Below are 24,585 nucleotides of genomic sequence, written 5' to 3' on the forward strand. Positions count from 1 at the left end.
GGGACCCCTCCCGCCGCACGCACAGGCTATCCCGGCTGCCTATCGTCGCTGTTGGCCAATAGGCGGCGCTGCCTTAACCGCTCATTGGTGGTGAGCGTCTATCCGGCAGCCAATGGGGGGGGCGCGCGGAGCCTTCCGCCCCGCCCCTCCCACTGAGGGCGGTGACGGGGCCGTGCTCGCCGCTGTCGGCCCCGCGGGGCGGCCCGGCCGGGTCATGGCGGCGGGCAGGGCACGGCCTTCCCGTGGCAGCGGTGCGGAGCGGGGGCTCCGCCGGCCCCCGCAGGCGCCGCGCCGAGAGCCCGAGCGGGGCAGGTGCGGCCGCCTGGCGGTTCCCTCCGTTCTCGGCGGGGCCCGGCCTCCGCGGGCCGCCGGGGCGGTGCCGCTCTGCCGCGGCCCGAGTTAAACGCGAGATTCCCCCCCGGCCAGACCCAGAGCAGCGAACCGGCCCCCGGGCTGCACCCCTCTCCCCGGTCCTTCCCGCCCTCCCCGGGCCCCGCCGCGGTCGGAGGGTGCCCCCTGGCGGCGGGCGGCGCCGCCGCTCCCGGTGCCCGCTCCGGCTGGCGGGTCGCGGCCGCCCCGGCTCCAAGATGGCGCAGGCGATCTTCGAGGCGCTGGAAGGTAACGGGGCCGCCGCGCCGGGCCCGGGCGGGACTGTGCTGGGCCGACGGCACGGGGATGCGCCTCTCCTCGTTCTCTCCCCCCCAACCCCGGCCCAGCGTCGCCGCACCGCGCTGCCGCCGCCGCGGGGGGCGAGGGGCCGCGAGGCCTGGCCCGGTGCAGAGCGAGGGGCTGCCAGCAGCTCGGGGCCGCGCCCCGCACCCCTCCGTTCCTCTTCTCTCTCCGCGCCGCCACCGGCGGCGGCGCGCACCGGTGCGGCCCCGGGGCCGGCGGGTGGCGGGGGGGCGGGGCGCGACCGCAGCGGGCATCCCCTGCCCGGAGCCCAGGGCTCCTCTGGCCCTCCCCGGTTCCCTCGGGCACCCCTGTCACCTCCCGGCCTTGTGCCACGGGGCATCCCCGCACCGCCCGTCTCAGTGCTCTGTGCACCGGGCAGCCCCCATTAGCCCGGTGCCCCGGGGCACCGTATCGCCTCCCTGCCCTTGTGCCCCCCCACCCCGGGGCATCCCGTCGCTTCTCTGTGCCGGGCAACTCGGGGCACCCCATCGCCTCCCTGCCCCTGTGCCTGGCACCCTGAGGCACCCTATTGCCTCCCTGTCCCCGTGCTCTGTACGCCGGGGCACCCCATCACTTCCCCGCCCCTTTCCCCGGCACATTGGGACACCCCATCGCCTCCCTGCCCCTGTATCCCCCACCCCAGTGCACCCCATCGCCTCCCTGCCCCTGTGCCTGGCACACTGGGGCACTCCCATCACCTCTGTGCCCAGTAAATGGGATTGCCGATCCCCAGGGCATCCCTGTTGCTCCCCATCTCTGTGCCCAGCACACTGGGACACCACCATGCAGCAGGACACCCTCATGCTCTGCGTGCAGGGGTCCCCCCATCCTCCCCACATCCCAGGGCTCACGCTGCCAGCCCTGGCCTCACTGATGTGCCCATGCACCCTGCCGGGGACAGTCCCTGGGTTGATTCTCACCCCTGTGTGCATGGGTTAGTGTGGGGGCTTTGCATGGCACATTCCCTGGGACATGAGCAGGGTGCTCTGGGACAGCCAGGGCAGTGCCCGGCTCCTGTCTGCTGTGCGGGGGAACGGTCACACTCGTGTTCATCTCAATTCTGCGTTGGGACACTAGTAGGAGGGGGCTGCCCGAGGGGAACTCTTGGATATGCGAAGCTGTGTCAGTCTGACACTCAGCTCAGGGTCAGCCCCTTGGGAGAAAAAGTATTTCACAAGGCATTTCTTTCCTAAATTGGATTACACACATATTTTCCTTTCCATGAGGGAACACCACCGACTGGAAGGCCTTGCATCAGGATCATCGCTTTGCAAACAGCACCTGCGATTGCAGCGGCAGAAAGAAGAGCAAAGAAGAAATATTTCTATTTTGTCAGGTTACTTGGTGCATTTGACAGCACTCTGTGTATAATCAGTTTCCCTATTTCCTCTTTGCAATCAGCTCCTATTGTGTGGGTTTCCTCACAGAATTCAGGAGAGCAAAACATTTTAGCAAATTAAGGAAAAAAAGCGTGGTTTTTTTTTTTTAAGCCCACAATAATTGGCAGCTTTTAGTAGCTGAGCTTGTTTGTTTTGTCTTGTTGATTCGATTACAAGTCGATGGTGACTTGGCGTTCGTGTGTGGTGCTGAGAGCAGCCGTGTCCCCAGTGGGTGCTGTGGGGCAGAGGGGCATTTTCGCCTGTCACTAAAGCACCCGGTGCCTCTGTCAGCAGAAAAAAGACTTATTGCATGAAAATCAGGGCATGAGGGAAACGTAGCACCTGGGTGAAATGGACAGTCTTGTTTCCATCTCTAAACTGAGAGAAACTTGAGAAGGGGGGGGAAAAAAAAAAAGCACAAATCAGTGGTCTTGTACTTTTTTCCTGGCTTCCCCAAACCTCCTGCCACGAAGAGAGAAAAGCTAGCTTTTTTTTAGGTGTCATGACTGTGAAGAACATCCTGCTGGCTGCAATCAGTGCAGGATGGATCCAGAGCTTTCTCCTGGAGTCCGTGGATGGCCATGAGTGGCATCCGTGTAACCAACCAAGTAACTCTGCCTGCTTGCCTTCATGGCTTACTAAACCTTGAACTTGGTGATTTCCCTCTGTTAAGTGTGGCGTTGTTCATTTACTTGTGAAACTGCAGGGACAGCGTGGGCATTTGCACCAATTGCCAAATGCATGAAGAGCAACATATTTCTGCTGTCCTCGCCCATGTTTCTCCAGCAGAAGGCTGAATGCCACACCAACCTTGCTGCTGCATCGTTGTCACCTGTCCTTGGGTCTTTGCTTCTTTTTAAGCTTCTTCCTGCTAGTGGGATCAAGGCAATCATCTGGCTTTTTTACTTGGAAGATCTGGCTACGGGAAACCCAGTTTTGCAGTGCTGGGCACACCAAGTGTGACATTCCTGATGCAAGCTGTTCTTAATTATCCCCATAATATACTAAACCTGAATTTTTGATCCCCCTTTTTTGTCCTGCTAGCTTACTTCTGCTGAAGAATGGCTGCTCCGTTTCACTCCCTGGTTTAGATGTGCCAACCAGAGCCTGCAGTGCTGCCTTTGCAGTTGACCAGGAGGTTATTTGTAGAAAAGGAGGTTTATTTTAAAGCAGGGGTTCTGTCAGTGTGAGCAGATCCACCCAGGAGTGCTCCAGCGGTGTTCTGCTGGCAGGGCTGTCCTGCGGGGCTGGTTGCAGCTCTCCGCGCGAGTGAAGGCTTGCGGAACTGGACCTGCAGCTTTGCTGTGTCTCCGTGTGATTTATGTGAAAGGGTTCCCATAGGCACAGTGGTAATTTTATGGTAGCATGGGAACTATTGCTTTCCAGTAGCTACTTGTGCCCTCTGCTCCCCAGCAGCTGCAGAACGGTGCTCTCCTCTCTCCCAGGGGCATGTACAGCGTTTGCCACCTCTTCTTGGTGAAATAATGAAAAAGCTGTTCATGGGGTCATCGTGTTATTTGCTTCACACTAGAGATGCAGGAGAAATGAGTATTTAGAGTATCTTTAAAGTGCTGTGGATTATGTGAGTTCTCCCTGTTGGGAAAGTAATGTCCTGGTTGCGCAGGAGAAATTTTAAAAGGACAAGAGGAATTTGCAATGAGAAGATGAGGTGGTTGCTCCTGCTGTGCTGTTCCTTTATGCTGCGATCTGTTACGGTGTTTCACTGTCTTTCCTGGTGCTGTTTGCTGAGCGACTTCTCCTCAGGAACTGTCTCACCTCACTGCTTGGAAATGATCAGACCAATAGATTTTATTGTGGCACATAATTCTGAGTTCAGAGCTTTACAGTTTTGTTTTGAAAAGATCTTGAAGAAACGTGAAAAGCAACCTAGGAACCCACCACATTTATTTTCTCCCTTAATCCACAAAGTAAAAAATACAACCCCGGCATGCCATGCCACTTCTTCTATTCATGTGTTCCTTGTCATAAAGGAATGGTAGGGAGGAGTGGTGCATAAAATCCACCCCTTTTCACAATTTTTTCCATAATCAGATTGTTCTATGTGTCTTTACATCTGATTTCTAAAAAGAAAGAGTGTGTTGGGCTTGATCCGCATGCTGCTGACCAGGTTGTTTCCCTAGAGGAGCAGTCCGCATCTCCGGTATTTATCTGGAATATTTTACAATATTTTAGCTGTAGCAAAAAATATTTGTGCCAAAGCAAGTGAGCTGATTCTGACAACAAATCTGGCTGGGTGTGTGTGCTCTCGTGGAGACCCAAGGGAAATGGAAATGAGAGAGAGCGACCAGCATCTCTTGCTTGAGGGAAGCCTGTGAAGAAGCACAGTCCTGGGAGTGAGGGGTGCCATGGTCCTGCTCTCCTGGCATGTCCCAATACTAGGATGGCAGCTGGTGGCTGAGCAGGTCCCCCCAAAGCATCTCTCCCAGGAACCCGTACTTAATATCTCCTTCTTAAAGCTGCACCTAAATCCTCCTGTTCTTCATAGCCCTGTGTCTGATCAGATCTGGGAACGCTGGTCCTGAAAACAGAGAGGCATTTCCAACCCTGCTGCTGAGACAGAGCTGCTGCACTCCGAGGGTTTTGTCTTTGGCGAGCTCAGTGCTTGTCTGTGCTGTATCACAGTGTGTCCCCAGAGACACCCACCCCGGCTGCTGGCCCCTGACATCCCAAATATCTACTTCTTAGCTCTTCTGATACCCACAGTTTGTGAGCATCCTTCCTCTCGGCAGCAAATACCTGAAACCAAGCCCCCTTTTGGCTTTCCTTCCCTTTCTTCCCTTTTTTTATACGAAAGGAGTGGATGGAGACAGGTGGGAGTGTTGCTTTAGTTGATAGTTAATGCTGTGGAGTAGAGGGAGATGAGAAGGTGACAGTGGCTCTGTGGGAGAAGACAGCAGCAGCTGACAAGCGGCTTCCCTCCACCACTCGAGTGAGATCCCAGTGCCTGAGTGTTCCATGTTTGGGCTGTGCTTGATTTCCCATCCGTGCTTGTGTCTCCTTTCAGGAATGGATAATCAGACAGTGCTGGCTGTGCAGTCCTTACTGGATGGTCAAGGAGGTGTGACAGATCCATCTGCTCAAAATGTCAACTCTTCTACTGCCATCCAGTCGATGGGTGAGTCCTGGTAGCACTGGGAGAGAGAGAAGAGGGGCAGGGACTGCAGATTTCTTCATACAGTGTGCACTTTTGACTATTGTAACAGCTGGTAGAGCGGCTGTACATGTAGGGTGCTGCTACGGGTGTTGTGAGCCCTCAGCAGAACTAGGCAGTGCAGGAAGGAGGAGACTAAGTGCCCAAGCCCAAGTGAGCAGAGATGCTTTTTGAGATAGTCATGACAATAGACTTGACCACGCATTTCCAATAAAGGCATGAAGGGAAGGAGCGGGCGCTAGTGCTTGTTACTGTTCAAGTTTTTTATTTAATGAGCCATTCCTTATCCTGGGGATGTACAACTACTCCAGTCATTGAGTATCTCATCCGTGTGAATAAATATGGGAACTGGTCGTTGGTGTGCACATGAACGCTCATAGGGCTTGACTAGGACTTGCTGGGTGGATACAGAGTTCTCCCCTGGAGAAGTTATAGCCTGTGTCCCCAGAAACATTCTGCTTCAGGCTGTGAATCAGACAGGAGGTGCAGCCTTGTGAGTCCAACTGGATCAAGTGCAAAATGGTGCATACTTATGTGGTTTGCTAATGCTGCAAATTTAATTTAGGACATGGTAACTGGGTTGTCTTATTTCTGCTTCTAACGTCAAGCAGAGGCACCAGAAACCAGCAGTCTTGTGGGGAGGTGGCTTCCAGACACAAGCTGCCATTGACTCTGTGCCCTGATCCAAGTTACTTCTCTTCCTTTGTGCAACCTGCGTAATAAAATCTGCCTCAGCCAGTATAACACAGGTGCTTTGGAAGAAGCTGTTTTGACTAAAAGCAGAGGGTGCTACAGGAGCAAGGCTGGGTTGGTTGTTTATGTCTCTGGGATGAGAAGACAGACAACAGGATAAAGTTTGCCACAGGGAGACAGTGGGTTTCGTATATAGGAGCAGGGCTGAGATGGGCTCAGTCGCATCAGTTGGCTTTAGGGAGAGCTTGGGATTGGGGAGGAGGGACAGTTTGGCCGTTGCAGCTGATCTCTCATGATGATGATGTCCTTGAGGTGTTCAGATCCAAAAAGTGTCTGTTTTTCTACGGCTGTGGTTGTTAGGTGTAGCATTGGGGAATGCAGAAGAAAGCCCGGAGCAGTGATCTGGTCCTCTTAATTGCAGATGACGAAGACGTGTTCCTCTGTGGCAAGTGTAAGAAGCAGTTCAACTCTCTGCCTGCCTTCATGACCCACAAGAGAGAGCAGTGCCAGGGAAACACCCCTTCCCTCTCCACGGTCTCGCTGGCCACCAACAGTGTGTACACCCCCTCCATCACATCGGTGCAGCAGGCTCCGAGCGCCAGCCGGCAGGTACCATGCTGCGGGCAGAGGCTTTACTGCTCTGTCACCGTGGTTTTGGGAGTGGGGGGTCCTCTGGGTGGTGCTTTTAGATCCAGGGGTGCCTCATGACTGACCTCTCTTCTAAAAGGCTCAGTTGTGGTCCTCTTGGCTTTTGACCTCATGGTTAAAGCTGCCTGGTCCACTGCAGTGAGGTGTCCTCCAGCAGGAGTGTCTGATAGCCCTTTTTTCAGGACAGGAGGGGTTTCGTATTGTATCTGTGCTACAGCCAGACTTTGGTTCTGCTGAAGAACCTCAGTGTCACAGCCTGGGTGCACGCTCCGTGGCGCTCAGGGTGGAACAGCTCTTGTTCTTCCCTGGGCTGTGGTCTGGGTCGTGGCCAGAAGAGGAGGGCAATGTCTGGCAGCTTCATCCCTGCATCTCTCCTCTCAGTCTCCAGCAGATAAGCCCATGTAATGCGGTGTGATGAGCTTTAAGGGAATATTCTCTCTGGAGTAACTCTCCTTCCCAACAGACTTCTGAGGAGCCAGTCCCTTGTGCCTGACGTGTACTGTGCCTTCAATCATGATGGTTTCTGAAATGCATTCAAACCAACTGCTTTTTTTAAGTTAACATAGGGCCAGTGGATGGTCCTGCAAACACAGGTTGTTTCCACATGGAAAATGGGACAGCCTCCCTACCCTCCTAGAATCCAACTCCAGTCTGAAGAGATGAGCCTGACGTTCACCATCTGCAGACAGAGCAGCCTTCCTCAGTTCTCCACCTTTCCAAGCTAGGGGAAGCGCCCAGGGAAGGCCTGAACTTGTCTGTGACAAGTTTGTCCTGTGGATCTTGTTTAATAACCCCTGATTTGAATTGTAGGCAGTAGCCACTTTCCCGAGCCGCTGTGATATTTTTTACCTCCTTTTCTGAAGAAGGTTTCTGAGCTGCCTTATTGTTACAGCTAGAAACTACCACGGACTCAGTAGGAAGCTGTAGATAATTACTGCAGCTCATCTGCTGACCAGAGGCTGTGAAAGCAGGGACTCTGAGGTTCGGTAAAAAGCAGTGTCATCATTTTTTGTTTGTTGTTTTGTCCTGTTGCTGGTCAACAATGCATGCTTTTTTTTGTCTTTTAGCAAATTTCTACATATATCACTGTTCCCCCGTCACCTTTGATTCAGACCCTGGTGCAGGGGAACATCTTAGTTAGCGATGAGGTGCTGATGTCGGCCATGTCTGCTTTTACATCCTTGGACCAGCCCATGCCGACAGTGCAGCCCCCGGTACAGGTAAGGGGCACGTGTGGGCCTGGAGAGTCCCACTGCATGGGGCCGTGCTTGCACAGCAGGAGAGTCCTGGCGGTTGATCGGACTCCCGAGAGCTGCTTCAATGCTGAATCCTGGGCACCTTCCCGATGTGCCAGCCAGGCTCGGGAAGGAGTGATGGATAAAAGACAGGATAGCTCCAGGGCTCCTTCTCTCCTGGTGTCCTTGTTGCTGGATGCCCAAATATTTGTAACGTGGTCTCTCCAGCTTTTTGTTGAGCCCCTGTATAATGGTTGGCTTCCAAAGCCCTTGTCAATTTGCCCCATGGATCTCTTTCCTCCTGGGATGGCTGTTTTGGGCTCCCCACAGGGTTGACCAGGCTGGATACGTTTTCCGTCCTCTGAAAATATTCTTTGTAACAGAAGGATTAAAAGCTTTAAAAACAAAGCAAAAAAAGCAGTGGGGTTTTGGAGGAGAGGATGTCTACTGACAGGTCACACCTACCCTCTGCAAGCCAGCACAGTCTGGTCCAGCCTGGCAGTTGAGCAGTGCTGCATTGTGTCAAGACATTGGTGTCGTTTTGAATCGGGATTGGGAACATGTTTGAGGGAGCAGCCTCTCCGACTCGTCGCTGCTAGAGCAGTGCTTCATTTTCAACGTCTTGTCTGTCTGTCTCTCCCTGTTCTGGTTTTAGAGCAGCTTGAGTATGCACGCTGGGGCTGGATACCTCTCCCAGCCTCCCCCGCCTCCACCTCCCCCACCGCCACCCCCTCCTCAGCCTCCGCCGCCTCCCCCCCCGAGCCTGGGGGCTCCAGGGCAGCCCAGTGCCGGTGGCAGCGGGGTGGTTGAAGTGTACAGTGCACCTGCTCCTATGGCACCAAACAGCACGGTGGAGATCCAGACGCTGGGGATGCAGCCCTATCCGCCCATGGAGGTAAGGCCAGGGGCTCTCCACAGGGACTCTGTCCTCCTGGGCCTCTTCTAATGCGGGACTAGGAATGTGGAATTAGAGTCTAGGAAGATGTGGTAGGTTATTTGACGATGCTTATTTCCTATAGGAGAAGGTACTGAACAGAAGGATGTTGGAAAGATGACAGGGATTCTGAGAACAAGAAAAACGGTTAAGAGGGTCGGAGCACTTGGTGAGGCTTGAGGAGAGGGAGCTTATGACCCAGAGGGGTGCGGAGCATCAACCTGTGCTCTGCAGGCTTAAGTGGAGAGAAAAAATTTAATCTGAATATCAATAAGCAAGCTTGACAAGGCAGCTTCTCCTAAAGAGAGGCACAGGCAGGGGTGGATTTACCGGTGGGTCAGCTGTTATAGTGTTCAAGTTAGCATTGCTATTCACAATGAAAACTACGGGGTGTTAACAAGTTTGTCGTCCGTCTCTTTGTAGCTGGCACCTGATCTGAAAGTGTCAGGAGTCAGAAATGGATGGCGATGTTGGATACTTAGTGCTGTGTATTAATTTATCAGGGTGTTCAACAGAAATGCCCTCAAACCGTGTCACCCCAGACTGATGCCTCTGTCTTTTTCTTTAAGTGTCCTTTTCCAATATTTCTAATCATAAACAGCTGTGCTTTGCCACCTGGAGATCTCTTGTGCTTTCCTTCTCTTGTGCAGTCCTGCTGGGGCAGGCAGCAGGGTCGGGAGATCCCTGCCTTCAGGGGTGGTGTGGAGCCCAACAGGGCCAGTGGTGATTGTTCTGGTTACCTGCACAGATGGATGAGAAACTCTTCTAGGCATAAGGCATAGATAAGGGATTAGATGGCTCTCTCACAGTGTTTCTTTGCTGGCCTGTTTCTGCTGTAATAACTCCTGGATACTTTGTGATGTTCAGTGAGAGAGTTTCATGCCGTGCAGGGTGTTAGTTTTAGTTAAAGACACATTGTTGGACTGGTGAAGCAGAAATTTGATCCAGTTTGGCAGAAGGCAGAAAACTCGGCCAGACTAACGGCCTGGAATGGCAAGCGGAGATGGAGGTTAGGGTGCAGTATGGCTCTGTGTAGCAAACCTGTTTCCTCTGATAAACTGTGCTCTTGCAGGTACCGAGCCAGTGCGTGGAAAGTCCTGTGTACCCTTCTCCTGTGTACAGCCCTGGGAAGCAGGGGTTCAAGTCCAAGAGCACCAGCACTCCCACACCTTTGACCAGTGCAGGAGGAGGTGGTGTGGTTGGTTTTGATTCCACCTCCGCTGCCAAAAATCGTCGCTGCAAAAACGAGAGTGGGCTGCAGGAGGGTAAGCGTCCTTATAGCATGTGCCCTGCATTAACCTGTAGGCCAGCGTTCTTATCCCATAGCGAACTGTTGAGCCACAGGCTTTCCAGGCCCCATGGGATGGCTTTGGCTGTGTGTGCAGCTGCCAAGGAGAAACATGATGCCCTGCATGAAGCTACCAAGAGCAGGTTGAAGTACGGATGTGCTTCTTGTCTGTCACCTCTGAGTGCATGTGAAAGGACTGTCACTGTGCTACTGCGTGGGCGAGCTGTATCTGCTGCAGCTACGTGCTTATTGGATCACACCTGAAATGGGGAGATCCTGCAAGGTGTTAGAGCTTGGTCCCTTTTAACCCAAGGAAGACTGCCCAGCCGCAAGGCCGGTGGGCTAGATGTGGTCTGGCCCTGAAGACCCTCTTCTCGAGGGCCCAGCTGCCCCATCCCTGCCCTGTGTTTCAATGGCTATGAAGAAAACACGCCTGTCCCCAGGTGAGGCAGGACCAGGGTGTGCCCCATTACAGGTTGGAGGAGTGTCAGATCATCGCTGGCCAGCCTGCCCATTGCTGGTGTGATGCAAGCGCACCATCTGAGTGACAAGGGAGGTCCCAGGCTTGAGGTGGAGGAGTGCCACCTGGCCTTCCTCCCAGGAACACCGGGCCTCTGGAGTTAGAACCATACGGATGATAGGGTTTAACGTCATTTGCAGAGGTGTGAATGATCATGCAGGCTGCAGCTCTCAGTCCAGAATTTCCTAGAGCAGCCCATGGTTCTGCTGTGTTCCATTGGTTTATACTCCGTTATAGTAGATAGAAGATGTGACTGACTGATCTTCTGGATGGGAGGAATATGCATGTGCTCTGGCTGATGGCTGACCTTGGTGAGTTCATTGGAGACAGACAGAACTGGGGCCCTTCCTCTCACTAATCCCTTGTCTTTTCCCAATGCCCAGCATGCCTTTAAAGTAGGTGCTGGAAGGGTCTCCGGAGTGGTTAATGGCTGGAGAGAATGCCCTGCCCCTCCACTGCTTCCCTCCTCAGTACTTCTAGAGTTAGCTCAGGCTACGTTAAATATATATTTGTGCCCGTAACCTCTCCCCAGTCTGGCCAGGCAGATCTTACCCTTTCATAAGACTTTTATTCTTGGTCCTGAGTAGACCTGTCTTGGGGCAAGGGCCCTGTGGCGCAGGGGGGGAGAGGGCTGTGCCACAAGATCTCATTCCTGTGTGCATTTTTGCTCTTTCAGGCAAACCCAAGTCCCCCAAGCTGAAATGCACTTACTGTGACAAGGCCTTTACCAAGAACTTCGACCTGCAGCAGCACATCAGAAGGTAATGGTGCCACTAGCCCAGACACATCAGGGTGGCTGGGGGAGAGATGGGCACAGCCCTGCTGAGGGAGTCTGCACAGTCCAGTAGACCTTGCTTTTGTCACGTCCCAGAATCTGTGCTGTGCTGGGAGGAGATCCTTCATCCCCCTTCCTCTGGGACACCTTCTCCCCAGTGGCTGGGGTGAAGGTTGAATCATGGATGTAATTTTGCTGATTATGGGTTGGGACTGGAGACTTATTTTCCTTGCTGATGAGACCTTGAAAGCCAAACCTGTTGTCACCTGATCACTGGAGCAGCAGATCTCCACTGCTTGCCTCTGCCCTTTCCTTTTCTCTCTCTCCCTAGCAAGCTGCAGCCTTTGTGTTTGCTGGTGTTAGCAAACTGTAAGCCAAGCTCAGTGTCTATATAGAGAGCTCTTATAAGAGAGCTCTTCTCTGGCAGGAGGAATCTGCCGGACTTGGGACAGATGAGAAGGAATAAGTGGTGGTTTTGCTCCCTTTCCCAGCCTCCATATGTTAGAGTCCACTGTTCCTCTGGAAGCAGAAGGGCAGGGTAGAAAGACCTTTCTGCTGCGAACAGGGGAGAGCAAATTCAGGGAGATCCAGGGGGCTGCAAGCTAGAAGAGATATGTGTGGAGGGGAGGGAGGGATAACAGGGAAGAAAAGGGACGTACACCTGAGAAAGTGATGGGGTCCCCGAGGTCCATGTGGAAACCCTGACAGTGAATGCTGCAGAGCTGTTTTCCTCTCCCACTTCTTCCTTTGATCTCTTGTCATCCCCAGACCCTGTTTTGTCTGTGCACCAGGCTTGTTTCCCCAGGCCTCTCACAGTCCATTTTCTCGAGTTAATCGGGTCTCAAAGCCCTTGATTGGCTGGTCCAGGTGCTGATCTGCCAAGCAGAGTGCCTAGCACAGTCCTACAGCAGCCACCCCACCATGGTCCATGCCTGGGGGCTGCCTCCTCTCTCTGCCAGCTGCTGATATGGTGCCTTCTGCCTTCAGTCACACAGGCGAGAAGCCCTTCCAGTGCATCGTGTGTGGCCGAGCCTTTGCCCAGAAGTCCAATGTGAAGAAGCACATGCAAACCCATAAAGTGTGGCCTCCAGGGCTGGGGTGCACCATCTCCCGCAACTCCATCACGGTGCAGGTCATGGCCTTGAACCCCAACCAGCAGGAGGACGAGGAGAACACAGGTTTGCTGCCTGGGGATGCCACGTGCTAGGGACAGAGCAGCTGTATGAGGAGTCTGCGTGTCCCTGAACCTCCACACAGGGAGAGAGGGGAGGCAGGAGCTGTGTGTGCTGTTTGCGTTCCTCCCATGGGGAGCACACACTAGAGAAGTGAGTCATGTTTGCTAGATTTCTGCTGGTAGGTCTGTCCTTGGGGTACCCCCAGCCATGGTGGGTTCAGGAGACAGCAGCTTCAAACGCTGTGCTAGTATGTGGATGAGGACAGAGTGAGGTGTCTTCCCCCTTCTCCCTCCCTGGCAGGTGCAGCTTTGGCAGCTCTGGACAAGCCGGTGGTTTCACATAGCCCAGTGCTCTGTCTTGTTTGCAATGTGCAAGTCATGCCTGGACTTGGTCTGGCCCCGATGGCCAACTGAAAATACTTGAGGCAGAGAAGGGCTTCTTGCTGGCAGACTGTGTCTGGATACTCTTTCAGCTGGTGGCCTCAGTCCCAGTTAGGGAGGGGAGCGAACACAGTGACAATGTCATGTCTAGGACAAGGCCCCACTGTAGCTGCTCCATGCAGACATCATGGACTGTGTGCTACTGGCTGGATCTTACCTCCCATCTCCCACCAGAGATGGGAGTAAATCTGGTTCCAGTTCCCTGGCAGGGATCCTGATCTGCTGACTGTTCCACAGGGCACAATTAGGTCCCTGGGAAAAGAGAATGGGTCAAGGAGAGGAAGATGGAGTAGTCAGAGCCCTTGATAATCTGTAGACAAACTTACAACTACCCTGTTAGAGTGTGAGACTCATCTGATCTAAAGAGTCTGTCTTTGAAAGGAAGGAAGAGCCTGGCCCCAGAGCCAGGCCTGATGTGTCTCAACAGCATGGCACTTGCATAGCAGCTTTGAGAACTGTCTCATGGCAGGTGGTGACTTTGTCTCTCCCTTTCTCCAGGTTTGACTCAGCCCTCGAGGAACCCTGCAGAACCACCCCAAGACATGAGCGAGACAGGAAAACTGGAAGCCAAGCAGGTTGTCTTGATTGATAGCTCTTACCAGTGCCAGTTCTGCCCCAGCAAATTCAACACCTATTTCCAGCTCAAATCGCACATGACACAGCACAAGAACGAGCAGGTAGGGACAGAGGGTGCCCTGTGTTGGTGGTGAGGTAGGGACGGGCTTCATATAGTGCACTGGTTCTCGGGGTCTGTCCAGAGCCTCTTGCTCTATAAAGTTGCCAGTGCTTCACATGCGGCTCGGCTCTCTGCGTCTCTGGGTTGCAGCTGTGTGGTCTAGGTGGCTTTGAAAAGCTCTGCTGCCTCCACCCTGCTGAGTGAGAAGTCAGCTGAGCAGGTTTGGGTAGCTGGAGAAAAAAAAAAGAAGTGAAGTCCAAAGTTTTCAGTGTAGGTGGCAGCTCTCAGGTCATGGGACAGTCACTGCTGGAGTGTTGTGGTCTCATCCACTTGAGTGGTTTTGGGTGCTGACACCAGCACCCCTTTCTCACACCTTGTTTTCTTAGGGGAGTGCCCTGACAAATCTGCATTTGCACAATGTTCAACTCCCGGCAGGTTCTGCTGTTGTCTTCACCTGGAGCTGTCAGCCACATTTTGATGCTGAGCTGCTCTGCACTGTGCTTTAAAGACCCTTCCCTGAGGAAGGCAGCAGAGGAAGGGGATGTTTTATCACCACATTGTGTCCTGCTGCAGTCCAGGGCAGGGTTTCACTGCTGTGTCCTAACGGAATGCTAACGGCGCCATGGGCATGGTAGGGTGCTCTGGGAACTGCAGTGCTGCTTTGTTCATAACATCAGCTCAGCTGTTCTCCAGCACAGTGGGTCAAGGGGCAGTGGACCCGTTCTGGAAATGACCCAGTGGCAATGAATTCCAAAGAGGAAGGCCGTTCTCTCTGTTGGTAGAGGATTTTCCCTGTTTGTTTCTGTGGTGTGCCGCTCCAGTCACTCTCTCTTCTTGGCTCAGGTGTACAAGTGTGTGGTGAAGACCTGCGCTCAGACCTTCCAAAAACTGGAGTCCTTCCTCGAGCACATCAAGAGCCACCAGGAGGAGCTGAGTTATCGCTGCCACCTCTGTAGCAAGGACTTCCCCTCCCTGTATGAGCTGGGCGTCCACCAGTACTCCCACAGCCTGCTGCCCCAGCACAGCCCCAAGAAGGATGTGGCCGTGTACAAGTACAGTAGCAATCGGTGCTCACAAGGCTTGTAGGAGTGAGTGGGTGCAGAGTGTGTTTGGCTGAGAACGGTGGGGACATTAGAGGGAAGAAGTGGCCGTGTCTTCAGTGGCCATGGTTCTTTTGGGTAAATGGAGGGCCTCTCCACCAGGCTGCTAGGGCAAAGCACTTTGAATGCAAGGAACCTTTTAGAAAGACAGTGAAAGGCTGGGATCAGTGATGTGGGAAGATCCCATTGCTGCAAATCCTCTTATCACCAGTCAAGAATGAGATGGGCACAACTGAACCTGTGCTGGGCTGGGGAAGAGACCCAAGGAAGCGCCTTCCCGGCCTGTTTTCTGTGATTCTTAAACACCTGCAGCAAAGGGAGTGCAGGTCGTAGAAGCTGTGCCCAGGTAAAATGAGTTATTTCTCCTACCCCTTTGCTGCGAAGGGGTTTATTACCTGGGGAAATCTTTCTATTAGTGTAGAGGGAAAGAGCGAGGAGTTACGCAAAGAGCTCTCTGGAGCTTTTGAAATGGCTGTAGAGACATGTAGGAAGAGTAGGAAGCCCAGAGAATACTGAAGTCGGCTGGGAGCTTCATGGAATAAATAATCTGCTACTTCTTGCATTGACCATAATTTCTAGTTATCCTTGCGCTGTGGAGCTTCATCCTACAGCTTGCCAGTGGGAATCTTTGAGATGAGAGCCCTGCTTATGTTTGAGGAGGTTTTAGCCTGATCTAAGGAAAAGGGACTTCACAGCAGATACACGATGTGAGCGTCTCTGTATTCACTGTCGATGGTGCATGTGCCCATTGCCCATTATCAGTCAGCTTTGGCAGAGGTCTCCGGCAGAAATCCTGCCAGGCTGTGTGAGAGCAGGTGAGTTAGGTGGAGAGAGCCCAGGTGGTGTGAAAGTGGTGGTGGCATGAGCTAAAGCTTTGTCAGATGCCGGAGACCCCACACGGGAGCCTGTTGCCTTGTGGCTGCCCCAGCCATGGGTAATGCTGTTGCTGTGCTGTAACCCCACTCTCAGCTCCCTCACTGGGAGCTGCTGTCTTTGTGCAATGAAGGTGGAAGGAAGTGTTTTAAGTAAGATGAAGTCGTTACTTAGGGCTTGTCTCCATGAGGAAGCAATGTGGAATATGTGCTCGGGTCCCCGGGTGCTCCCGTGGGTGTCTGTGTGGAAGAGCACTAGCAATTCAAAGGCTTCCCCACCCAGCTCCCCGGCATCTCCCCCTCATGAAGGGTGCTAAGTGTGAGTGTGATCTGGCCATGTGGGTTGCTGATGTTTTGGAGCACCTGGGTGGTGGTGTTACTGTCTGTGCCAAACTGACCCTGTCAAAAATCGACCTGGAAGGTGGCTGGTGAATGGGTTGGGCAGCCCCGCCTGGGTGTGGGGTTGGATGGCTGTAGCCTTGTTCACAGACTCTGTCCTTTCTCTCCGCATGCAGATGTGTGAAGTGTGTAAATAAGTACTCCACCCCGGAAGCCCTGGAGCACCATCTGCAGACAGCAACGCACAACTTTCCCTGCCCTCACTGCCAGAAGGTGAGTGGGTGACTGCTGCCTGAGCCAGTTGTGGACGTGTAGCTACGGCTCTGAGGGGGCAGGAACCCTTGGCTCCCTTTCCCCTCCCTTCCTACCTCAGTACGGACTGGCAGGCTCGCGAGGTGCTTTTCAGAGGGGCAGAGGTGATTTGCTCCCCTGGCCTCCAGCTCTCCGACCTCATGCAGAGCATGTTCCTCCCTGCTGGCTTTTCTCCTGGGTCCTGTTTGCTGAACAGAATTTGTCAGGGGAGCTCCCTTACTCTCACGACAGCACTCCTTACTGCCAGGACTGCACACTCTGCGCTGCTGTCCTTATTTCTTAAAAGCAAGTGTATCAGGAGGAGCGAGGCTGGTTTTGTGAAGTCTTAGAGTGGTGGCAGTGTCTTTGACCCACCATGCCTGCCTGCCTCTGGCTGGAAGGTTGCGCAGGAAAAGCCCTAGGTTCTGAGGGAGCTCCTACAGCTCTGTTGCTGTCCTCATCTCCTACCACCACAGAATTCTCCGGGTTCCCCCTCATTCCCCTCTTTTGGGTGAGTGCTCTGTGTCCTTGGCAAAGAGAAGCCTGTCTGAGTGATGTGACTGGCACTGGAACGATGCCTGGGTAGGTTTTGGCTGGAAACAATCTCTTCGACACAGCCCCTGAAGGGATTTGAGGGGCAGAACTCGGTGGGATTTGAATTCTAATAAATTATTTTTGAAATCCAGACTAAAATTTGGACCCTTGCTCCTCTGTTTATAGCAAAGGAAATGAAAATCCTGCAGTGGGGGCAGGGACAATCTCAAAGGAGTGACCACTCTGTACTGAGGTAGCTCGGGAAGGGGAAACACTGTCCTGCCATGGTTAGTAACCCGTCTTTCTCTGCCTGTCTTCTCTCTGCTTCCCCCAGCAGGTGACAGATGCCTTTCTGAGCCTGGGTGGGACTTTCAGCATGCAGTATAGGGCTTTGAAAGCCCATTATCTGCAGCAGTGTTTTTTACTTCTGTTCGTATTCTTACTAATATTGCTGTTTTCTGGAGATGCGAGAGCACAGTCCTGGGTACCAGAACTCCTGCCACTCCTGTGCTCCCATCAGATGTGTGCTTGCAGCATCCTCATTAGGAATTCACTGAGCTTGGGAATTTCCAGTGTCCCCATTAGCGAAAGGAACCACTCATGCTGGCTTTATAAAAACCATGAATGGGAGCCTTTGGTAATAGATGATCAGGAAGCACAAATGGAAGTTCATGCTGTGGGAAGGTAGTAACCACTGGTCCTTGCCCAGCCCATCCTATTGCTGGTTCCAGTGGGAAACTGGGCATCCATCTGGGATGCTGGTCCTCAGCAATATGGTGTTAGAAAATTTAGCAGCAAGGTTTCAGCTTACGTGTTTCTTAAGGATAAAAACATTTGTGGGTTTTTTTTTGTTTGTTTGTTTTTTTCTAAAGCTCTATCTGTATTTTCCTTATGCATACCAAAGGTTTCCTCAGTACGTCCTTTCCAAGAAAGCAGTCACCGTGAGCTTTCTATACCAGCCACGTGTCCTGTGCTCATGCAGGTTCAGTGATGTCCCTTGTGTGCTGCTGGCTCTTAGCCTTGTTTTTGTGTGTTCACAGGTGTTCCCCTGCGAGAGGTACCTGCGCCGCCACATCCCCACGCATGGCGGGGGCAGCAAGTTCAAGTGCCAGATCTGCAAGAAGTTCTTTCGCCGGGAGCACTACCTCAAGCTGCATGCCCACATCCACTCGGGTACGGGCTCCCTTGGCACCACATGCTCACTGTCTCCGTATCACAGTCCTTGCTGCACTGTAGTGCCCTGGCTGTTTTCCTGATAACCAGAGTAATAGAGTTGCCTGTATGAGTCACTTGTAGTAACATGAGTTTTGGGAAAAGTATGGTTTTGGTTCAGCCTCATGCACCACTTAGAAGTGGGGCACAGAAGTGGCTTCCCCACTGCCCGCGCTTACAGAAGCTAAGGAAGCTGGCCCTGGAGAACTGCAGGAACAGTGCAGTGTGGATTATATCCACCCATTTATCAGTCAGGCAGGGTAGGGAAGCTTTGGAAGTTTATAGAGAAGCAGAGGGTGGCACTGCTGCCAGAGTGCATCCTGTATGTGACTAGAGCAGCCCTGTGTGACTGGACTCTCCCTGACTCTTGGTCTTTTTTTTTATCCAGGTGAAAAGCCCTTTAAGTGCTCAGTGTGCGATGCAGCTTTCAATCGGAAAGACAAACTCAAGCGACATATGCTGATCCATGAGCCTTTTAAGAAATATAAATGTCCCTTCTCGTACGTAGCATGTCTCCATCGTGGTGGCATTCTTAATGGGGTTGGGATGGGGTTTGGCATGGAAGGAGTGTCTCCTGCAGGTACCCTAGGGTACATGTGTGGCATTTACCAATCCACTGCTGCTTGGGGAGGCAGGAGTGCTGTGTGCTGTTGACTGGGAGCCCAGGAATAACAGTTCTTTGTCATTGACGTGGTGTTGGGACACATCATTTCATCTCGGTTCATCAAGACCTGTAAAATAATGCCTGCCTTCAAGGGGTTGCCTCTGGGGAGCACTGGGGAAGAGAAGTATTATTTGACCTCAAAGCCCAGGGTTACCTGAATGATGGGCTCTCCCCGACTGCTGTATCTCAAAAAGCACTTGGCAACACAGGAGCTAATGTATGAGCCAGAGAAGCCCAGGTTTATAAGGTGCATTCCCAAAGCCATGGCATAGCCATGGGCCTTCTGAGATAGCCAAGGCTGACTGGCTTCTCCCTGCTTCAACCACCTTGTAGCTCTTTCCAAAGTATTTCTGTCTCCAGCTGGGATCTTGAACCTGCTGCTTTTAGGAGCATTCACAGGGAGACGCAGACCATGTGTAGTCCAGCAGAAGCCCCGTGTCCCTGTAGCAACTTGTTTCTTTCTTGCCCCTCTCCAGAAGGGCCGAAACAGTCAAGCTCCTACTGAGACTGCACCGTGGGACCCATCTGGGTGCTGCTAAGGCGAAGGGTTGTGGATCTCTGTGGTCCAGGATCTGTGTATACATCAATCCTCAAGTTGATGCATGCTGCTCAGTAGCATTTGTTGTTGTTACAGAAACCACACGGGCTGCAATAAAGAGTTCAACAGGCCTGACAAGCTGAAGGCTCACATACTGTCCCATTCGGGTAAGTGCAGCTCTGCCCTTGCTGCTAGTGATTGGGAATGAAGTGGCTGGGATTTGCTGTGGTGCTGCAGGAGCACGTTACAGGAGGAGAAAGACTGAGAAATGAGAGAGCAAACTGTGAAAGTGCTTCTGCTTTATACCCCCAGAAGCGCAAGGTGTTCCTTACACATGCTTTCCCTGCGGTGTCCCTCCACCCACTGCTCAGGTAACACAGCTACCCTGTAGTTTCCTGTGGGAGAATTTTCCACTGCCTGTGATACAGTGTTTCCCAGATATAGGGCTAAATTCTTAATATAATTTATTAGCTTTAGATTTTTTTATATCAGTTGCTGCAGGCCTATTTAAGTGAGCTTGCATTTACAGCTGTGTCTGAGCTTTGGTCTGTTTTCTACGGCAATATAAATCCGTAGGCAGGGCCTGCTGGCAAGATGCAGAAGCAGAGCTGGATTACTCATTGTGTTTGCTACCAAATGAATATACGGAGTGCTCTGTCCGCTCCTCCTCAATACCATCTCACATTCAAAAGGAGATCTCTTGGGATTTGATTCCCTTCTCTCTGTGTTCCAAAAATGATGCTCCCACTCCTAATAAAGACAAATTATTTATTCCCATGCCCTAGGGAACATTCTGACTTCTGTCTCTTGGGGTAAAACTGAAAGTCTTTTCTCGTGCCTGTCATGTCCAAAACCCTGCAGAGCGCAAACAGATGGGACTGTGCTGGCAGTGCAATGGAAGGTTAGTTTCAGTCCGTACACTCCCATACTTGGGAGGAAAAAAAAAGTGAAAATTTTTTTTATTTAGAAATACCCTTGAAAAAAATTAGAGTTTAAGATTGTTTTGCATTTTCTTCACAATTACCTGACTCTTTCTAGTCATATTTTCATCCTCTTATTTGAGGTAAGAACTATTGTTTCAGCCCTTCATAAACACAGGCATTCAAGGTGTAGCCACTCACTCTTTTCTGACTGCAAATTTGCCTGTCACAACGCCTCTCCCTTTTATTAGGGAGCATCTCCTTGGCAGAGGAGATGAAGCTGTCATTCAGTCCCTCAGTGCGGTGCAGGTTTTCCTGGAGATCTGCATTAGGATGCAAGGTCTCTAACTGAACTCTCTCTCCTCCGATGCTCTGTGCAGGGATGAAGATCCACAAGTGCCAGTACTGTAACAAGTCCTTCAGCCGACGAGCCCACATGATGGAGCATCAGCGTTCGCACACCGGCAACTACAAATACCGCTGCCCCACCTGCAGCAAAGGCTTCACGCGCCACAAGTACATGAAGGACCACAAGTGCCGGCTGGGCTCACCCAAGGACAAAGACCTGCAGCTCAGGAAGCCCCAGAAGAAGCGGGTGGCGCGGGGGCGCAAGGCGGGCCTTTCCCTCCCCAACCAGCTGGGTCTGGCAGAGCTGAAGGACGGTGCTGCTGGGGAAAGCCCCCCCGAAGGTGGCTCTAACAAAGAACCGTTCCAGGAGTCGGATGCAGTCCTGTCCATCGTGGTTGCTGGGTCGGGAGCTGCTGACTCGGACCTTGTCGTTCCTGGGCAGCCCAACAGCATTGCGTCCAATTTGTCCCTGGCGGAACTGCAGACTGCCTCAGACGGCCCCTGCACCATGCTGGCTGTCCCTGTTTACATCCAAACCACGGAGTGATAATGCGTAGAGCCACTGTGTGGCTGAGGGCTGCTGCTGGGGCTGTCGGACTCGGTGCTGAAATTTATCCTAGTGAAAAAGACCAAAGCTCTTGTGGGAAGGTAGATGGATATGGGAGAGAATGGCTTTCATCTCCACTTGTTCTTCCCATCCTTGGGCAGAGGACTGCTTGGAAGCCACCAACGGCTACAAGGCACTGAAGAGAATGGCTCCATTATTTCTTGCCCCACTGCATCACTGGTCAGCCTGGGGCAAGAAGGACTTAAGATCCCTGAATCAGGGTAAGAAGGAGCATGCAAACTTGCAACAAACAGAGCTGCTCAAATCAGGTGGCTTTGTAAATCACAGCCTGTCCCATCTGTGGTTTTTCTGGCCTAAAAGCTGTATTGCCCAGTATTTGGGTGGCCCTTCCGAGAGCAAACAATTGATCCTTCCTAGTGGAAGCAAGTTCATCCTGAGATCCTTTGGGAACACTGTTCAGAAATACCCTGATAGACTTATCTCTGGTATCTTTCTCCCCTCCGTCTCTATCAGTAGAAAGATCACCTTGTCTGTACTACATGTGTTATAAACACCATGGACCTCCTGTGCCGTGTGGAGTTGGTGGGTGGGAGCATGTGTGTGTGTTGGCTCTTCTCTCTGGTTGGTATTCCTTCCACAGTATGTGTTCTTTCCATGTTTTTTCTCCATATCCGAGGATCTCCAAGTGCCTTAGACATCAATCCTTGTGACAGTTAAACATGACCCCTTCGGTGTCCAGTGAGGGAGACTAAGGCCTGGGTGAAGTGACGTGTGCAGGGTCACGCAGGAAACCTGTGATGTTCCTTGAGCCCATTTTCTAGCCCCAGCTCTGGGCTGGGTGCTGCAGGGTACTTCCGTGTGCTTCTCTGTCAGCTGCTTCCCAGCCTGCGCATTCCCTTAGCTCAGTTCTGTGGGCCGGTTATTATAGTTTCAGTGGGTCACTGGCAGGAGGGAGTTGGTGTGGTTAGGTAGCAAGAAATTCTGGGGTGACTGAGGCAATTTCTGTTATCCCCTTGGCTTCTCCTTTCTGATTTCCCAAGTAGGAGTTCCAAAGCCAGCACCAGAGCACCAAACCCAGGAACTGAAAATTACCATTGTGCAATGTTGGTAAAGGAGGTTGCTGTGCTCTCCCGTGCTTTCTTCCTGCTCCATGTGTAGGCCAGCCAAGCTGAGCTTTCCCTGGGAAATTTGTGTGATGAGCTGGTAAGTTGTCTGTAGATGCAAAATGCTGCATTTCCAGGCTGTTTCTCTGGGGGTGGTGCAGTCAGTCCTGGGTGCCAAAACTCTGGCTGTGTAGTCCCCTGCCTTGCCATCTGGGAAATGGTGGGTGTTTCTGGCCGCTGGAGCTGTCAGCCCAGCATTACTGGTCTGACTGGCCTGATCCTGACGCCTGCCTGCAAACTGCCTGCGCTCCAGCCCATTGCTTGACCTCAAGGTGCTCCTCCTGTCTCCTTGTGGTATATTCTGCTCAAATCTTAAAAATAGCAGCTTACAGAGACAGCGTGCTGGTGCCGTGCCCATCATGGTATCTCCGCCTGGTGGCATGTGCTCCCAGACTGCCCCCAATCTAATGACGGGTTACACTGTCACCCCTGGAAGCCTGTCACACAGTCCCTGTCAGGATGGGTCCTGCCACCAGTTCACTTTGCTTACTCACTTTCCCGACTCACTTTTTGCCCATTTCCCTTTTTTGTGATGCTTCTGTACTTCCTGCTGTGGGTGGGTGTTAGGAACCGGAGCAGAGGGTTTACGAGAGGAGGCTGGGAGAAGGGGGGGTTGTTGAGGCTTGAGAAGAGGTTAAGGGGAGAAGATGGAGCCAGACTCTTCAGAGGTGCACAGGGGTGGGACGAGAGGCAACTGGGACGTGTTGGAACATGGCAACTTCTGACTTGGTATAAAGAAAAGAAATTTCTACCGAGGAGGTGGTCAAAGGAAGTGGGGCACAGAGAGGCCGTGAGATCTCTAAATTCAACAGGGCATCCTGCTCTGAGGGGAAGCGCTTGGGAGGAGGCAGCTGGGCCCGAGACCTCCAGCTGGTCCTGCCTACTTACATGATTCTGTCCTTCTGTGAAACGTCTTGTCTGCTTTGAAGGGCAGAGTTTGTTTGCCCCAGTGTTTGTTTTAAACACATGGCTCTCGCAGAAACGGAAGAGTATCAGGAAATAGTTTTCTAAATATACTTTTCCTATTTTCCTCCCCTCTGTACCCACACTGTACGGTGTCATTATGTGGTCTCTGGTGCTTGCTGCAGTGCTGTAGTCGGGTCTATTTTGAGGTGAAGATGAGTGGGTGCAGCACTCCTCCAGCTCAGGGGCACTGTCTGGAGGCCTGGCCCTTCCTTTCTGGCCCCTGCCTTCCACCAGCCCTGTGCACTGGCCAGCCAGTCTAAATGAGATGCTAGAAGCTGGTTTCCACTGGCTACGCTGGGTGTAATTCAAGGGGTGGAAGCAGAGTCACAAAACAGCCTTGAATGTGACTGTGGGACATAAGGGCTGGGAGATGCCACACTGTTTGCTTGATATGTGTTTGATATGTGCAGAAGCGTTGAACTGAAACAAGTTTTATCTTGAACATGATGTTTGTCCTCTTAGAGTAAACCTCAGATCGATGAGGTGTAAGATAATATAACAGAGGTCCCTGCTGAGAAGCGAGGCCGGGCTGGCTGGTTATGCAGCTCTTGCCTTTGGAAGCTCTGCAGATGCGAGTCCGACGGATGCTGCACCCCAGGGGGACTGGCAGAGGAAAGGATGGGTGGCCGCCGGCAAGTGTGGTGGCCCCTGTGCCCCGCTTCCCAGCTGGGCTAGCTGCACTGGAGCAACAGCAGGTCCTGCAGAGCTGCTTCTGGAGCCTCACTGCCCTTTCTGTGGAAAGGAAAAATAAATGCCATTATTTAAAATAACAACAACAAAAAAACCCCTCTCTTCTGTAGCCGTACTGCTTGCAGATTAAATTTTGCCGTGGAAGGAAATGTCACAGGAAGGAGAACTTAATTAGCAGACTAAATGCTGTCGCTGAGACATGGTGAGTTACCTGCGGTCGTCGGTACTATTCAGTACATGGGGACCAGTTGCGCGGGGAAAGTGCCTCAGCACAGCAGGCCACGAACTTCAGAAACCCTCTCTTTCTTGCCCCAGTCTTGTCCAGCTGCTTAAACTCCTCCGCAAACCTGGAGTCAGTTGTCTACAAGCTCTTCTATTTCCTGCTGGCCAAAAGGGAAGAATTCTACTCGGAATTTCCCCATTTCTGTAGCAGGGACGTGCCCGCTGTTTAGCTGCAGTGTGGGTTGAGGCAGATGTAAGCTGCTCCGGTCACTGATTTTGTCCCAGCATCTTTCTGCAGGACCGGTTCCATCCTGTGCCCTGTGTACGATTGTTCTCTTGAGAAAACCACTGTCAAAACATCTTGGCATTTTTTGGAAGTTCCCTGGAGTACCCCAGGCCAGAGCCATCCCCTGGGAGAACCGGAGCCGATACTGGATCAGAACAAAGGTCTGTGGTGACGCTTCTGACAGCAGGTGTTTAGGTGAGAGTAAGAAAAGGTAAAAGCTCTGCCTGCCCTTGGAACTCTTCCGGCCTCTGATATCATCAGCTGG

At 52.5% G+C, this 24,585-nt stretch overlaps 1 protein-coding gene across 2 annotated transcripts; it reads left to right on the plus strand.

Moving 5' to 3' along the window:
* Window positions 1–209: 209 nt before the first annotated feature.
* On the plus strand, window positions 210–24,037 carry ZNF341 (zinc finger protein 341). 2 transcript variants are annotated; one of them, XM_054218595.1, is made up of 15 exons: window positions 210–618; window positions 5,077–5,187; window positions 6,338–6,525; window positions 7,632–7,784; window positions 8,455–8,694; window positions 9,806–9,998; window positions 11,218–11,302; window positions 12,304–12,494; window positions 13,430–13,608; window positions 14,451–14,659; window positions 16,095–16,191; window positions 17,784–17,916; window positions 18,344–18,455; window positions 19,254–19,324; window positions 20,458–24,037. In XM_054218595.1, exons 1-15 carry the CDS (start codon window positions 588–590, stop codon window positions 20,970–20,972), a joined length of 2,508 nt encoding a protein of 835 aa, XP_054074570.1. In that variant the 5' UTR covers window positions 210–587; the 3' UTR covers window positions 20,973–24,037. The 2 variants fall into 2 exon arrangements, with proteins under 2 accessions (XP_054074570.1, XP_054074569.1); XM_054218594.1 differs by lacking the exon at window positions 210–618 and adding an exon at window positions 966–2,008.
* The last annotated feature ends 548 nt before the right edge of the window (window positions 24,038–24,585 follow it).

Source organism: Rissa tridactyla, chromosome 12, assembly GCF_028500815.1.
Source record: "Rissa tridactyla isolate bRisTri1 chromosome 12, bRisTri1.patW.cur.20221130, whole genome shotgun sequence".
NCBI lineage: Eukaryota > Metazoa > Chordata > Aves > Charadriiformes > Laridae > Rissa > Rissa tridactyla.